At 34.0% G+C, this 14271-nt stretch overlaps 2 protein-coding genes across 2 annotated transcripts; one reads left to right on the top strand and one right to left on the bottom strand.

The window, feature by feature from the left end:
- Positions 1 to 105: 105 nt before the first annotated feature.
- On the bottom strand, positions 106 to 2658 carry LOC140047552 (small ribosomal subunit protein uS8). Its single transcript, XM_072092595.1, has 4 exons — positions 2494 to 2658; positions 2269 to 2348; positions 837 to 922; positions 106 to 292 (listed from the first exon to the last, which is right to left on the bottom strand). Exons 1-4 carry the CDS (start codon positions 2624 to 2626, stop codon positions 199 to 201), a joined length of 393 nt encoding a protein of 130 aa, XP_071948696.1. The 5' UTR covers positions 2627 to 2658; the 3' UTR covers positions 106 to 198.
- A 759-nt stretch (positions 2659 to 3417) lies between these two features.
- Positions 3418 to 13163, top strand: LOC140047559 (uncharacterized). The gene is made up of 23 exons (XM_072092602.1): positions 3418 to 3524; positions 3884 to 4029; positions 4299 to 4613; positions 5058 to 5600; positions 5706 to 5892; positions 6023 to 6095; positions 6257 to 6354; positions 6482 to 6549; positions 7904 to 8036; positions 8293 to 8336; positions 8586 to 8816; positions 9173 to 9372; positions 9666 to 9792; positions 9936 to 9995; positions 10334 to 10390; positions 10553 to 10735; positions 10932 to 11111; positions 11307 to 11436; positions 11529 to 11611; positions 11810 to 11883; positions 11979 to 12030; positions 12248 to 12426; positions 12728 to 13163. The coding sequence occupies exons 2-23, from the start codon at positions 3889 to 3891 to the stop codon at positions 12906 to 12908; spliced, it is 3339 nt and encodes a 1112-aa protein (XP_071948703.1). The 5' UTR covers positions 3418 to 3524; positions 3884 to 3888; the 3' UTR covers positions 12909 to 13163.
- Positions 13164 to 14271: the final 1108 nt, after the last annotated feature.

A 14271-nucleotide genomic window follows, 5' to 3' on the forward strand; every position in this document is an offset into this window, starting at 1 on the left:
CAATGGCAAATGTATTCTTTGTGTTTGAAAAAGATCAGAACAACCCATTTTTCTAAACCATAATGTAACTAGTGTATACAGTATTGAAACAAACAAATCGACAACTTTTTTTTTCACAGAGTCATTTATTAAACTCGGTTCATATCTGTACAATGATTTTAAGCACAGCCTGATGTTATTACTTTAATCGTATGCTTTTTAAAAAAAGAATCCAAGAATTTTTCCTCCTACATGTTTCCTTCTCGCCTCCTCGTGATCCATAATACCACAGGATGTTGTAAGAACAAGGAATCTGAAGAGAAAAAGAGGTTTTGTTTTAAATGTTAAAAGTACATACACGTACATAGTACAGGCTGTTCATTTTACATTTTATAAGTAAAGTGCCAGTTAAAAGTAAACAATATATCAGAATCACCCACAAAACCTATTAATTACATACATGGCAACATCTGGAGTCGAAAAATAGATAGGTAGTCGCTTTTGGAGGCATTTGTTATTAGACAAGCTTAGTGAGGAGTAATTAGCATAATGTACTCGTTGAGTGGCTGAGCGGTTAGGTTACTGGAACCGTAATTACGTAGCCATAACATTGGCACGGGTTCGAGGCTCACTCGCTACATCGTTTTGGCGGTAGAATGAGTCTTCTCGAATAAGGATATAAAATGTAGGTCCAGTGTGCAAATCTTTTGAAACTAGTAGGGTTACCCCGGTATACTTGAAGCCATCAAGCAAAACCCCTGCCAGCCCAGAGTGCTGTATCTCTACGATCCTATATGTCAAGGGACATCTAGAACTATACTCGCATTATATATATATACTCGTATTGCTAAACTTACCCAAATTGTCTAGATGGTAGGAGGTTATTTGTCCACTGTTCTACAGATTTAATTGATACATCAAAGCGAGGACTGATGACACCACACTGTAAGAAACAAAATGTCACATTTAGGTATTATCAACTTTGAGGTAAAGGAAATTAATGTTAACACTGCAGTATAAAAAGGTGGTACTTCTTGTCCAGCACTTGATTGAGATCCAAGACTTCTTCAGAATAATATGCAATTACCTTATTAATTCTCAAACGGTCATTAGATGGCCATATGTTGACATCAAATGTTGATATAATAAGCATAAAGCTCTGTCTACACTATCAAACTTTATGCGACAAAAAAATGTAATGTGCCCATATAGTCGACCTTCTCATTTACACACTTCTCAATTACGAACCTTCTATTTTACGAACGCTGTTCGAACAATGACATCATCAGTAATATAATAAAACTTTTACATACCTACTAATTTATTATCTTCTTAATATTTAACTATCCCAAAACAATTATTTCATAAATAAAGCAAAGCTTATTAAAAACGATTCACAATTTAGTTTAAAAGTTGTTTAGGCCTATGCTAGTAGTGGCCAGGAGATCATCATCCCCACTGCTGGAGTGCATGGAGAGCACCCTGCACAACATGTTTTTGAAAAAACTAAAGGTTGATCACGAACTGCAATAAGGCTAGCAACGATGACCATACTATAAATTAGTTTGGTTTGTGCATGTTTTTACGATATAAAAAAACATTTGACTCTTATTTATTAACATTTTAAAACTTTTGTCAGTCGTCGCGTAGCCATTTTCTGGAAATTCCATTTTACTTGCTGTCTCCACCACCACACATACATAGTAGCTTAAACATTTAAAAATATTTGCGGTCCAGAATGGATTTGATATTATTACTTCAAGAACAAGTTCGTAAATTACAGTTTGTATCAAAATATGCAATAATAAAAAGTAAACGATGAAATTTTGGTACAGACAACATGTGTAACATAACAAAAAGCAGAAATATCAATCTTTTTGGCAGTTTGGTGTTAATTTACATGTTAAATTTTATTGTTTTATACTGTATTTTTAATACTGTTTGTTCTTTTACTGTACTATGCACATTAAGTTTTACAGAGGGCATTTGTTTGGACTTGTTTTACCACTGATTTTAATAGAGGGCGCTTTTTCCGAACCTTCTCATTTACGAACGTCTCTCAGACCAAGGGGTACGTAAATGAGAAGGTCGACTGTATATGGATATGATGATGTCATATCACTACCATATTTGGGCTTTTTTTTTTTTTTCCTTTTGTTGGTGGAAAAGCAGAGAATAGCATTGGTATGGGATCTTGGAACAAAGCAAAGCTTTGTGGCAAAAAACCACGTTTCACTGGAGACAAACATTAGCAGCCTTATGGGCCAAAGAGGATAGATAGGCAGGTACCTTATTAATTCTACCGTTTAAATTGACAACAATCTTTCCAGATCTATGGTCGTCAATAATCTCAAATTCACCAATGTATCCTGCAGAAAAATGAAAAAAAAAAATTAAAAAACTTGTAATAAACAAAAAATTTATGATGGTCTAAAAAAAGATGAAATGAAATTTATTATCTAGCAATCACATTTTACCAAATACATTAAATCAATGTTCTGAATATTGACTCACCATGTTTCATCATTACTGTAAGGAATTTGACAATGACCTTTGAACTTGGTCTGATCATCACTTGTCGTTTTCCTCGCTTTTCAGCATTGCAGATGGAGCGGAGCGCGTCCGCTAGGACATTCATTCGTACCATGATGGCTGTAATTAAAAATAAAACAATTGTTAAACTAGTAATTAGTATCGAGTCATAAATCACAAACCATCACCAGTACTGTCAGTAGTGGCCGGTGTAACAGGCCTAGCATGGATGTGGGGACCGGTCGAGCTCTGATCTAGCCCCTTTTTACTCTCTAGGGCCTAGTAGGCCTAGCTTAGTTAATTAATAATAGGAGGCTAGCTAGCCTAGTCTACTTTCTACTAGCTAGGGCCTTAGGCCTAGTAATAGGTAGGTTGGCTACTTACTCTAGCGACTAATAGGTAGTAGGGTTAGCTAGGAAGCAGGCATAGGCCCCTTCTTACTTTAACATTTCTACCATTGACATGCGAGATACACTATGCATTGCTGTCTATCTACCTCCCTATTTATTTCCATTGTGAGCTGAGAGGGAGACGGACGGAGGTCGTCCGCCATGAACGAAAACATGTAATAAACAGCATCCAAAATAATACAAGATTTAATCCATATTCAATAATATTAGTATAATAAATCTTCTAATTAAATATACTTTCATATTATCGTAAATTTTAGTACTAAAAGGTATGTATCACCGGTGATTTTAATTGATTAAAACAGAGAATTAAATTTTTCAACACAGACCTATGAATGTAAATGTTAAGAGGAAGTCACAAAGGTTGATGGGATAGAGTTGATTTTATTACAGTAAACGCCCTCAAATAAAAATGGCAGCCACCATGGTGGCTGCCATTTTCTTGCTACTAATTAATTAAAGAGGGCGCAAATTCACAATAAACACTAAACATGCAAGGCATAGCAACGCTCGTTTATTGAGCCAGTTTACAAAGTTTAAATTACCTTTACTGTGGTGCAATTAAATACCTTATAAATACTGCATGCATTATAGTAATCAACAGTATGTTTTATTTAGCTTAGCTTTATTATTAATTATGCTTAAGCTAGCCTAGCTAGGCCCTAAACCTAGCTAGCTAGGCTATAAACTTTTAGGCTAGGCTAGAATAGTAGACACTAGGCCTATACTGTAGGCCTAGCCTAGGCCTAGCTAGATAGAGGCCTTCTTATATAGGTTAGGCCTAAGATAGGATCATCTATGGCCTAGTAGTAGTATCTATCACAAACAAGGCCTTTTTTAAACTAAAGTGGTTTCATTAATAGATGCCTACATTTTATTTGACAGATTCTAGGCTAGGCCACCACACTACACTAATTACTTTATTACTAATTAGTATTACTTGTTTTGTTTTTTTTACATAGACAAAATGCCTACTCTAGAAGAAGCCAGTCAGACATCAAAGCGTCAACGCACATTTGTTGGCCGTCCTCAAGCAATAACGAGTGGTATCAAACTGTGTAAAGTGAAACCTGTGGCAAATCGATCAGATATTCTGTTGGATGATCAGGTATAAAATCAACAAAATGTGTACTTGATACAATAATAAAGCCATGACTCAAAACTGCCCTCTTCTACCACTAACTCTTTAGAGAACAAGTTGTGAAAACAACCTGTGGAGAACAGATTGAAGGCAACATAATAATAATATCATTTTGTCTTAAACAATTAATTATCACTGTCATCTTATTAACTTACGTGCACAAACATTAGTTTGTATTCAATTTGACATATTATCATACAAAGGGATAATTGAAGTAATTGTGGTTTGTTTTTTAGATGTTCATTGTTAAAGATCTGCAAGATGCCTTGGAGAATGCAATGCATCACTATGACCGCGCCAAAACAGAGAATGACAAGATTCTCTATCAAATTCAGGTTGATGAACTCAAAGCAAAATGCGATGAGATGGTTCTTTTATTGAAGGTGGTTGACAAAATTAATCGTGAATTAATGTATGCTCGAGTTGAGCTGACGAAAGCTGCAAAGATTGGAAAGAATGTTCAGGCAGCTCGTAAAAGAGTTGTATGGCTCGAAGATCGGAAAGAGAAACTTCTTTTGAAGTACAGACGTCCACCATCAGCAAGAAGTGAGGTAAATTGATTTTTAATGGTAAAAATCTTGTTTATAATTGAGACAGTTTTTTTTGTCAAATTACTCAAAATTATTAACACTGTACATGTACAGCATTGATTGTTGTTGTTTATTTTGCCTTAAGCTCTGTCTGCATCAAACTTTATGTGACAAAAAATGTGATTTGCCCTGGTACTGATATGAATGATGTCACTGTGTCCATATAAGGGCACATCCCATTTTTTGTCACATAAGTTTGATAGTGTAGACAAAGCTTTAGACCCATATCATTTTAGTTTCTTCATTATTTTTGTACTTTTTGTTTTTAATGTTGTGATAAATTTGGTCGCACCCTCAATTAACAAGGATAAAGGAATAAAATGAAAAAGACCTAAGCCCAATTAGAGATGTTAGATGTTATATACAGAATGATTATACCAAAAGTGTTATGTTATTATTTCATAGAACATTGAAAAATCAGCTTTTCTTGATGACAGTGATGAATATGATGAGAACTACCCTCCAAAGATCCCTCCATCTGCTGATGCGGCTATTCCAGATCTTTATTCTTCCAACGTCAGTAGGAACACGTTTTCATCTATTGATGACATTCTTCCGTCCTCTCCAGTTCGTCGCAATAGATCCAGAATCAATAGTTTGCCTCACAGAAATGTGTTCCCTGAAAGTTTCTTTGAAATGAGCGAGGTCAGAGAGGATCAAAGGTTGAAACAGAAACGGTTGTCAAAGCAGAAACCTCTGGATGAAGATGGTGGAAGAGTTGTTTTGAAACCAGAGAAGTCAATTCTGAAGTTTCCTAGTGGTAGTGGAGATGCTTCCATTGGTATGAAAGGTGCTGCCACAGGAGATAGGGAATACACTGAAATGTCGATTTACCCTCAGAATTCAGTGACAACAGCTACCACGCCAGAAGTGTACTCTGAGATTAGTGACAGTAGACCTAGCACAATGCATCGTAATAAAAGGCAGTCAAATTCTGGCCTTCAACAGGTAATGTTTTTCTTTTGACACTTGCCAATTACAACTATACGTTCTATCTAACTTAAGCCTTTTTATTGGCAGTAATAATTATTTTCAAGTTATTTTTATTTCTAGAGGACACAAAGTGAAGAAAGTCATAAAGGTGTGTTCCTCACTGAAAGGTCAGAGGATGATGATGAGGTCAGAGTATCAAGGTCGGGTGAGGTCAAAGAAATGCGTAAGGTGTCAGTTATATCACCTCAACCCCCAGATTATTATGAAGAAGAAAATGATGAAGAAGAGTCTGACGTGGCTCAAGAAGGTATTGTAAATCAATATTTTCAGTCTTCATTTGATTTACATATAAGTAAATGCTAGTGTGTGATGATAGGCTGCGCATTCTGTAGATTTTGTAAACATACATCATTTAATTTATTTGTTTGCAAACATAGATCAGCCACCTAATAGAAGTCGTAGCACTGTGACAGATGCCACAGAAGAGTATTGGTTGTCTGATCACCACAGGTAAATAAATCTTCAGTCTTAAATCTTTAGGTTTGTACGCGCTTCATATATGTTTTTTATTTTATTTTTTATTTTTATTTTATTTTTATTTTTATTTTATTCAGTCAAAACCAACAGCGATAAATACCGCCATTGAATTGTTTTCTTTCTTTGTTTCCTAGGTTTGAGTACAACCAGTTTGTTGATGCACTTACAAAAGAGAACCCATTGTCTTACCACTCACTTGGTCTTGCTGTCCAGTCAACATTTATGTCCTCAGGTATGGCATGTATTTTTCATTCATTTTTTAAAATCGTCAACGCCCTCATTGTTTGATTATTTAACCCAAATGATAATAATGATTTATCAATATGTGAATACATTTGTATTTTCTATTGAATTTCTAGCTGACACTAATGGTCCTGAGCTACCTTGGTTAGAGGGTGTTACAGCTGGAAATATGGGGGATGCTCAGGTGAGTGTAGGCTAGACATACAAACTATTGTAGGCCTACCCAAAAGAGGTGCTAACATTTTAAAGGATTTAAGCTTGATAATATACATAATATTTTGGTGGCTGGTTTAATGCTAACTATTATTTTAAAATATCATAACCTGATACTTTGCTTATTATTAATTTTAATTATTAATACACAAGAATAATGTTTTGATATTTTTATCTAATTGTTAAAACAGAGTATGGAGTTAGATACAGTAAGTTTAACTACTAAAGATCATAAAGCAACATGTACATAAGGACAAGGAATCACTTAGCTTTCCCGCAATTTGGCTGATTGCTTTTTCAATTTCAATTTTCTTTTATTTCGGAGTTATACATCCCCAACATCAAATCTCTAAATCTCTGTCTACACTATTAAACTAGTTTTTGACAAAAAAGTGTGGTGTGCTCAATGGTAGTAATATGGCATCATCATGTCCATATGTGGGCACATCACATTTTGTTATCACATAAGGTTTGATAGTGTAAACAGAGCTTAATAACTGTTGTATCACCACAACAGAAAAAAAACTATGTTGTGTTGATATATCAAGATGACCAGTAATACAAAATGCTGGCTGGAGTGCCAGATCCAGTTGTAGGCCCTAAAATAAAGTGCTGAATTCAACCTAATTTATGCAGCAACCTGGTGGGGTTCTACTCATTTTTATTTGTCAACTGACCTTGCTTTACAATATCTGCTTTTATAATTTTTTTCGTTATTTTTTTTACATTTTTGCTTTTTGTTTTCATTTTTCATATCATTTTAAACCATTAAAGATGGAAGGTGTAAGTATGTTTACATGTGTTTGATTGCGGTGGTTTGTTTGATTGGATTTAAGCTTCATAATAACACCCACACTCAACAACACCCACACGTCACCCATCCAAACTTTCCAGGAACTGAATATGCAAACAATTTGCAATGAATTTATCAACTTGTCAAAATTGGCTACCTTTAAACTTGATATTTTTGGCACCAAGAAATATCCTATTAAGACTACATTAACATCTACTTTATTTTGGTTTTAAATAATAAAACATTTTAAAGCACAAATGATGCACTTTCATCCATCACTCTTATATTTATATCCATTTTCTATTGATTTTTTCCTCATTTTCTGAAATCAATAATTGATTGGGTTTTATTTATTTATTTATTTTTTCATCCAACAGTGAACTCAAGGTTCACCACTTACAGGAGGGAACAAACACCAAACAATTATTCACATATAATAGCTCTCCCATATTAAATTTAAATAAACATTATTTTCATTTTAACCAACCCCATTTTAGCCATGTTTACTGATAAAAATATTTTAATTTTCTAGAAAATCGCCCTGGATAAGTTGTCGGAGAAAATTCATAAGATGTACAGTAAGGTTGAAGGAGCAGCTATACAATCAGTACAGATGACCCCGACACCTGTAGAGAATGAAGCAACGTTACTTGCAACCATGGAAGGTACACTCTTTCACCTCGAATCAAGACAATAAAAACCATTGTGTTGTGGCGTGTCAAATGAAATTAGACTAACTCTGCCAAGAACACTAACCTTTGTCTGAACATAAGTGATATTCATTCACTCTCATATACTATGTTTTCTCTATCCTCTCTTTCTTCTCTCTTTCTTCTCTCTTCTTTTCTTCATTCCTTATAATACTGTATGTATTTTGTATATAGTTTATATCCTAATATTTATTTTTTTCTGTTTTCAAAGGTCGTTTGAGTTGTATTTCTCAGAAACAAAGTTCAGAAAGCAAAGTAAGATTATTTACTTTGTATTTTTGATACAAAACTTTTGTAAAGTAATTACAAAAGTCTAAAGCTCTGTCTACACTACCAAAAAAGTGTGATGTGCCTAAATATGGTAGTGATATGCTCAATGGTAGTGGTATGACATCATCATGTCCATATATGGGCACATACACATTTTTTTTCTCATAAAGTTTGATAATGTAGACAGAGCTTAGTATTAAATGTAAATGTTACCATCAATATTTGATTTTGCAGCCTGACTCAAGTAAGAGTGTGAGGAGTCTTGTGAGTATAAAAGACGACGACGAGGACTATAATATCAAGAGTAAAGAGACCTCCTCAGGAAGACACTCCTCAATGAAAACAAAGAAAGCAGTACACAGAGCTACTGCCTCAGATCTACCCAAACAGCAGCTATCTAACACAGGCCTGATGTATAACCCACCGGCTATACCAATTCCAGAAGTGCTTCCACTGACAAGAACGGTTCGTATACAGTCATGGTTGATTTTTACTTTCCTCTGCATAAAATGATTCAATGAAAATAAGAAATGTAATTCTCTTGAGATTCCATATACTATGGAATTAGTGGTCAAGTAATAAAATGTTCTGTTTTCCCTGTGTACTGTTATGTGAATTGTTACACACATGTATAAATCACTCGGCTTAAGCCCTGTCTACACTATCAAACTTTATGTGACAAAAAAATGTGATGTACACATGTATAGACATGATCATATCACTACCATATTTGGCCATATTACTACCATAATTTACAGACAAGTAACACCCCAGCCTATAGATAAATAAACTTATTTTTTTATTCTTACGGTTGGCTTTAGAATCCAAATAAAATCTACCCAAAAATATCAAGTGACTGGAACAATGTTGACCCAGACCCAATACCACCTACGATCAGATTGGTCAACCAGATGAACGTTGCTAAGGAAACAACCTTGTTGCTATATAAGAGTAAAGAGTCAAAGCGCATTGGTTTTACTTTACCAGTTAAGAAACGGCCAACACCCAAGTCAAAGAACAGGTGAGTGTAATTCCTTCACAAGACATACCAGAGGTGGACATCTATTTTTTCATGTTGAAATCAAATGTAAAAACCCCTTTTGCTCCCTACAACCTCCATTCCAAGTCCTCACCCTTGAACCTTTTGTGAGGATATAGCCCACTTCAGCCATTGAATAGTGATTTTATCCTATGGCTACCTTTGTATATTAAGATCTACATCAATTACAGTACATTAGATAAAGAGACCAACCAACTTTAATAACAGTCAACTACATTTTTGTGTACTATAAAAGCATTATTCTTTTTGTTAAGGAAAAACGTGACTCTTGCGAACCATCCAATTTTAGCTGCCAGTAGAGTGGCAGCTATGATGATGAGTAAACAAAGTACTGATGCCTTAAGACTGGATAAAGACGGCCTCAAGTGGAAGAGAGTTGAGGTATTTAAGTCATATTTTAAACAAAATCTCTGTTTAATGCCAATAACACTAAAGACATCCATGCATTTGTATGCCTACTTTCTTACAACTATGAATACAAACCAATCGGGAATCTTCTTAAAATACAAATTTGTTGATTTCAGAGTTTAATTTATGAGAAGTTGCTATCAGAAAATGTACAAGAGAGAAGAGATGCTGCAATGGTAGGTCTTATTGTGTAGTTTCTAGGCTATAAATGTTTTGCCTTTGGTGAATAAAGAATTATGAATGAATGAATGAATGAAGATTGTTTTCTACTACAATATTCAAAATGTTTATAGTACTTTTCATAAAACTTCTATTCTAAGCCAGCTTGAAATAATTAAATGTGCATTTAGCTCATAAATTCTAAAAAGTTCAAAATAGCACTCATTTGCATTAAATATTTGTATAGGATTTGCATTATGGTATCTCATGCAGTAATTGAATAAAAGTATTTAGTTGGTGTGGCGAGCATTTTTCAATTCAATACACCCTTCAATTCAACATTTCATATTCCCAGCATTTAGGTTCTCTGAAATGTGTAAATGAAGAGGTGTTTTCTGCACTTATTCAAAGGGTAAGTAACAGTAACATCTAAATTTCTTTTGTTATGTTGGTTGAAATACGACTGTACCAACTAACAGTGTGTATCATGAGAATGGTTTAGTTCAGTAGTTTAAAATTAAATCTAATCACTATTTATCAGTCTTTAATGACTAGTTTCGGCATTTTTTTTAAGGTGGAAGAGGACAAAGATTCTAAGGTTCGTTACAAGGCAAGCAAGAGTCTAATTACCCTAGGATGCTGGAAACCGGTGCCAATCACAGCGTTGCTGAATCACTTGCAGTCTGCTGATCTGCAGATACAGCTTGATATTGTGAAAACGATTATTACGGCTAGGAATGTGCATTTTATTAATAAGGTATTCACTTTATAATAAATATACTAAATAATATAAATAAAAGTAAAACAAAGTAAACATTGGGCTTTAAAGTCAATAGAAAATTCAGAAAATTATAAATTGATTTATTCTTCTACTGTAATAGAATCCAAACTAAAAAAAATAGACATTTTATACCAACTTTCCCTAGTTGACTGTAGAGTTATATCCTTTTCAGAATCAGCCATGCATAAAGGAGTTGATAGAGAAACTGAAGCAGCTCTGTCAAGTAGAGGCTGAATCTGAACTAGCTTACTATTGCGCTGTTTGTCTTGGCAGCTTGTGTGAACAGGACCAAGTTGCTAAGCAAAAGTTGTTGAAAAGTCTTCAAAGTAAAGATTCATACATTATTGCTCAGGTAATTATTGTGGGTTGGAGTTAACATGCTTGGTTTTCAAAGTTATGACTCTAGAGTTTGCAGTGTCATGAACCCACCTTTTGCATGTTGCTTTATTGAAACAGAAAAGTCCTCTGTGTGAAAGGGGTTTATGAATGACCAATATCGATTCTACCATAGAATTCCTATACTTTAACACTATTGTTTTTGTTTTAGTCGTTGGAGACTCTAGTACGGCAGATGCATACAACAGAACCCGATGTCGTGCAGACAATTCTGGTTCAACTACAGACATCCAAAGTCAGCAAGCATAGATGTGCTGCTGCAAGGTTATTGAACTTTCTTGGTAAATATTTTAATCAGTCAGTCAGTCTGTCAGTCCATCAAACTATAGTAGATAGACGGTCACTCATTATACTGTATTTGTTCTTTTTTAAGGTTCTGTCTGTATACCAACACAAGAGGCAGCTCAGAACGTCTTCAATGTATTGGAACAGCAACTGTATAATGACCCAGTTAAAGTAAGTTGTTAATGTTTAGCTCTTTGTGCATACAGATCTCTCCAGTTAATTAAAGACTGCTTTTATGTATTTCTGTATTTTATTGTTCACTACTACTTTTAATACCATCTCAATATTGTATGTAAATGGGGTTTCGCCAGGGACAAGCAATTTTCCATTTTATTGTACATTTGTAATGTTATAATTATGTTTTTACAGGATGTACGGAGTGAAATAGCAAACACAGTTACAGAACTTGGGATGAGATCATGGCTAATGGATAATGTAGAGAGGTGAGCATTGTCTACATGTTGTAATGACTCTACTTGAATTAAATTCGTTTTTCTAATGCCAACTTAATTTGTCATTATTTAAATATCTCTTTTAGTCGACTGGAGGATGAAGATGACAGTTTGAGGACTAGTGCTGTTATTTCAGTGGTGAGTTCTGACAAGAAATAAGGTTATTTGGTGAAAATTAATTAAGGTGGTGTTGTCTGGTGTTGTTTAGTGTATAGAAATTGAAATATTTTCCTGTAGTTATTGATAACAGAAATAAAAAGTGTTTGAAATTGTCCGATCCAGGTCTGGAATCGTATACAATACTGTATGTGATATTATTTGCGTACTAAGATTTGAATTATTATTTCTATTCCAGGGTGTTCTTGGGATGAAATCAGACCATGTGATCAGAATGCTACTGGATATGCTGGAGCTTGATTCATCCGACTATGTGCGGTTAATGGTGGTAAGAACATTTGCTCAACTTGGTGTTGCCAATTTGAAAATTATGAGATCATTGAGGGACAAGGAACGATCTGGAGGCCCTTTGAGCAGGTAAGTATTTTTTTAATATTTCATACGCATCCAACAGCGAGCAAAATCTCGCCAATTACAGGATGGATAAACTATTTTATAATCTATTATATATAAACTAAATCTATTGAGCCTTAGGGAGTGAAGTTGAACGAGTCCTGGCACTAAGTCAGGATTGAATCCCAGACCTTTGGATTGGAATAACCGCTCCAGCATGTAGCATAGCTCACCTCAATAGTTCAGTTGTATAAAAACACAAAAAAAACTAAATTACAAGTATTGAGATGAGTAATTAATTTAGTTTTATTTATTGGTTTTTCAGAGAAGCTGCAAATGCATTGAAGATTCTTCAAGGTCAAAAGAAGAGCCATACATCACGACAAGGACCTAGAATGTTAGAAATGATGTCACCACCAAGAAGCCCTGTTGCCAGTCCCAACAGGTGCAGTCCAATCGATCGAAAGAATACGAACAATCCGCATTTAAAAATAAAAACAAACTAAATATTGTATATTAAAAAATCAACATTGAAAAAAAATATTATATAATAGAAGGATCCCATACAATTAGAAGCTGCAACCAGAATGCAACGCGTGTCTAAATAAAAATGACAACTTTGAAATATAAATTATTGTATTATATAAATATTGTAATTAAAGGTAGCTATTGATAATTATAGAGAAATAAAACACGTAGGCCTATATTTGAATAATTATACTTGTTTTTGCTGACTTCCAATTTATTAAATCTGTGTGCATCATTTCCATGAATTTTAAAAATAATTTATTGTTATTTATTATTGTGCTTCCGGTTTTTTTACTTTTTGAAATTCCATTTAATGTGGATATTAACTGTTTCTGTATACAAATCAATCATCGATACCATCATTAAGCGAAATATACCAACCCACAGACATAAGAATTATGAATAACACTATCATACGATCGGCTGGCAATTGATTTGTTTTTGTTTTGAAGCGACTACGGAAGTGATGTCATAATTATAGCGTACAAAAGCAGGAAATTAAACAAGTTATACACACGTGTGTATTATAGTCAAGTAAACAAGTCTTGGCTTCCGGGGGTAACGGTAACACCCATTTGCCATAACTTGTAGACTATTTATTGAATTTGGCCGATATTTTCGGATTATGGAAACGCAGTCTTCGCCGTCATACATTCGGTTTTTACTAACAGTTTTTGTAACACTAGGACTGATTATCATCGAATATATCTTCGAATGAAAATTTAGGGGGAAAAACTAATAAAATACATAAAAAATCATAAAAAACCTTTGTAGGGTCAAAAAATAGATAAAACGTGTTTCTTGTGACGTATGCTTTAAAACGCACTCTTCGCCATCATTTTTAACGTAGGCCTATCATAAATATATCCAAGAACAAAACAAATATTTTTTGATGTACCGTATGTTATAGGCCACAACTTTTAGACCTATATGTTTTCACTGTACAATTTAAAAGAAATTGATAAAAAATTAAAAACAGAAAGTTTTTTTTTTCTTGTGAGATTCACTCACCTTCAAATTATTTCTTATTTTTATTACATACGCTATACTCATTTTGAATAAATATATTTGTAATCAATAAGTTCTTTTTTTCTCTTATTTTGTTTTTGCATATAGGCCCTATAGTATAAACATAAACACTGCAGGCGAACCTTAATTCTGAACTGCCCGGGTGATAAAATAGAATAGAAAGTTTAATAAATTTGGATTTTCCATAAACAATTTTGTTAAAACAATTACGAAACAAAACCTTGCTGATTCAGTTGTACCATCATCTTGTGGTTATGTACACGACTTTACCACATCATTTTCACATATCATAACGGTGCGTTTACACTGAAT

Source organism: Antedon mediterranea, chromosome 1, assembly GCF_964355755.1.
Source record: "Antedon mediterranea chromosome 1, ecAntMedi1.1, whole genome shotgun sequence".
Lineage (NCBI taxonomy): Eukaryota > Metazoa > Echinodermata > Crinoidea > Comatulida > Antedonidae > Antedon > Antedon mediterranea.

Bases quoted from the DNA above. Each gene is read 5' to 3' on its own strand.
- LOC140047552 (XM_072092595.1), bottom strand. From the start codon at position 2,626: ATGGTACGAATGAATGTCCTAGCGGACGCGCTCCGCTCCATCTGCAAT. The intron at 2,349-2,493 runs GTGAGTCAATAT...ATTTTTCTGCAG, and splicing joins TACAGTAATGATGAAACATG to GATACATTGGTGAATTTGAG. The intron at 923-2,268 runs GTACCTGCCTAT...TGTTTCTTACAG, and splicing joins TAAACGGTAGAATTAATAAG to TGTGGTGTCATCAGTCCTCG.
- LOC140047559 (XM_072092602.1), top strand. From the start codon at position 3,889: ATGCCTACTCTAGAAGAAGCCAGTCAGACATCAAAGCGTCAACGCACA. The intron at 5,601-5,705 runs GTAATGTTTTTC...TTTTATTTCTAG, and splicing joins CAAATTCTGGCCTTCAACAG to AGGACACAAAGTGAAGAAAG. The intron at 8,037-8,292 runs GTACACTCTTTC...CTGTTTTCAAAG, and splicing joins GTTACTTGCAACCATGGAAG to GTCGTTTGAGTTGTATTTCT.